Source organism: Melanerpes formicivorus, unplaced genomic scaffold (genome assembly GCF_026170545.1).
Source record: "Melanerpes formicivorus ecotype bairdi unplaced genomic scaffold, bMelFor1.0.p_v2 SCAF_7, whole genome shotgun sequence".
NCBI classification, from domain to species: Eukaryota; Metazoa; Chordata; class Aves; order Piciformes; family Picidae; genus Melanerpes; species Melanerpes formicivorus.
Window position 1 is genome coordinate 24,925,121 of NW_027142359.1, and position 2,325 is coordinate 24,927,445.

At 55.8% G+C, this 2,325-nt stretch overlaps 1 protein-coding gene across 1 annotated transcript; it reads left to right on the plus strand.

Moving 5' to 3' along the window:
* The first annotated feature begins 397 nt into the window (after window positions 1–397).
* On the plus strand, window positions 398–2,325 carry LOC137442562 (uncharacterized). Its single transcript, XM_068141500.1, has 3 exons — window positions 398–1,204; window positions 1,563–1,707; window positions 2,169–2,325. The coding sequence occupies exons 1-3, from the start codon at window positions 398–400 to the stop codon at window positions 2,204–2,206; spliced, it is 990 nt and encodes a 329-aa protein (XP_067997601.1). The 3' UTR covers window positions 2,207–2,325.

Below are 2,325 nucleotides of genomic sequence, written 5' to 3' on the forward strand. Positions count from 1 at the left end.
AACTGTGCCATGGCTGCCCCACTGGGGCACAGCACCGGGTGCAGCTCGGAAGGAGCTCTGGGCACAGCCCCAATTCCATGGGGGACAGTCCATGCCTCTTGCTGGGCTCGGTGTTTGCTCAGGACGTGGCAGTGGGAGCAGCAAGCTTCAAAATCCACCTACACAGGTCCTGCTGCACACCTCCCTCTCAGACGTCATCCCCTGCCAGGTGGGCGGCAAAAGGCATTGTGACATCACAGTACTTTGTGACACGTCAGACCTTGACTTGCCTTATAAGTAGAACTCGCAAGGACGGATGTGCAGACGTGCAAGAGGTGGCAGCCAGTGGCTGAACTCTGCTCAGGGTGACGGCCCAAGTCAGCTTGCGTGTTGAGATCTTCCCTTGGGAGACGGCACGATGTGGCTCAGCCCAGTTGTCTCCCTCACAGTGGTTCTCTCTCTGCTGTGTCTGCTGACTGATGACCCTCGACTTGACATCTCCAACGGGCTTCTCGTGTCCAGGCGGCAAGTCCTCCCTGAAGAACTGAAGGAACAGCCCATGGGTGCCGAGCGCATGGCTTTCAAATGCCCCAGCGGCTGTGGCTTTTGCCAACACCACGGGTCCCGGATGGGTGTTCTTCCTGAAAAGGCAGAGCAACCTGCTGCTGACCCCCAGTGCGCATTCTCAGAGTGGCCAGGAAGCTACAGTCTTAGGATTCTCAAAAAATGGTGCAAGTTCTGGATGAGCTTTCTGCCTGAAAATGAGAAGCAACCAGACACCGAGCTCAAGAACACCTTCTCAGAATGGCCAGGAAGCGTTGCCCTTCGCATACTCCAAAAATGTTTCTGCTTCAGGAGAGATGTTCTTGGGAAAACTGAGAAGCAAGCAGGTGCTGACCCTGAAAGCCCACTCTCAGAATGGCCAGGAAGCTTTGGCCTTTGGAGATCCCAAAAATGGGTCAGGTTCAGGATCGGTCTTGCTCATGAAAACCTGAAGAAACCAGATGCCGACTGCAAGGGCACGTTCTCAAAACAGCCAGGAGGCTCTGGCTTTGGGAGACACCGGGACCCTGACCTGCCCTTCCTTCCAGGCCAGCTTTGGGAACACCTTGTCCCAGCAGACATGATCTGCCTGCTTTACTGGGCCTGTCAAACGGTGTGGCTGCTCTGCATGGTTTGGGTTGCACTTGGCCTCTGGAGAAATGTGAAGAGACCCCATGGACAGGTAATTGAGATTGGTCCCACAGGAGCAAGGAGCAACTTCCTTGTCAGGAGCAAGGAAACTCAACTGAGCTGGCCAGGATGGCTAGCATGAGAAAACTCATTGGGGCTTTCTAGCCCCAGCATGTCCTGAGAGGTCCTCTGCCTCTTCCCCAGGAATATGCCAAGCCAAAAAGGCTGAAACCCTCCAGGAGCCCCAGCACATGACAGGCCTGCTGGAGGTTTCCTCAGCCCGAGGCGAGGGCACAGAGCAGGCCTGCAAGGCTGGAGTTCTTCCAGAGAAAGCCAAGCCTAGCAGAACACTGCTTGCTCCCTCAAAGTCCCTACCTGCTTGATTGTGACCCCAGCCCTGTCATTTCTAGGGAAGGAGCCAGACAAAGGACAGCTGGCGTTATGGATTGCTGTGCCGGATGGAGGACAACGTGGCCATGTGCTACATCGCTGTCCACCGCCTCCGCCTGAAAGAGCTCTGCCGCCACTACTACAAGAAGGCAGCACAAGAACAAGGTAAGGAGAGCAGAGCTTTCTCTAGTTCCCTGGGCAACTCCAGACAGAGTGTGCCCAGTGGGGTGGCAACAGGCCTGGCTGCTCTCCATGTGGGGTGGGACCTGAGGCAAGAGAGAGCAGGCATACATGGCCGTGAGGAGCCCCAGGGGTGCCTGTGTCCCAGGTGGAGAGGCCCATAGCTGGCAGGGTACCCGGATCCCCATGAGGTTCCTGGTGTGTGCCCAGGTACCTCTGAGGTGCTATGCCTCACCATATCCCAGTAAGGTTTGTGGCAGATGCTCCCCATGTCCCTGTAAGGTGGCAGTGTCCAGTACCTGCCCATGACTCAGAGGGCTCCTGAAGCCTCTGGACCTCCATAGCTGGTGTGAGGCAAGGTTAGGAGGAGGGGCAGGCATGGGTGGAAGTGGGTCGATAACAATTGCAAATGCAGCACTCTGCAGTTAATGCTGAATTCTCTCCAGGGTCACAGCCAGCTGCTGCATCAGGGCCAGCCTACTGAAGCTTGCACATCCTTGAAGAGGACAGCCAGAGTATGAGCACGTGGCAGAGATGCTTGGGAACCTTGGCTAAACTCTTCCATCTTCTAGTGTTGTTGACATCAATAAAGTGCATTGTTCT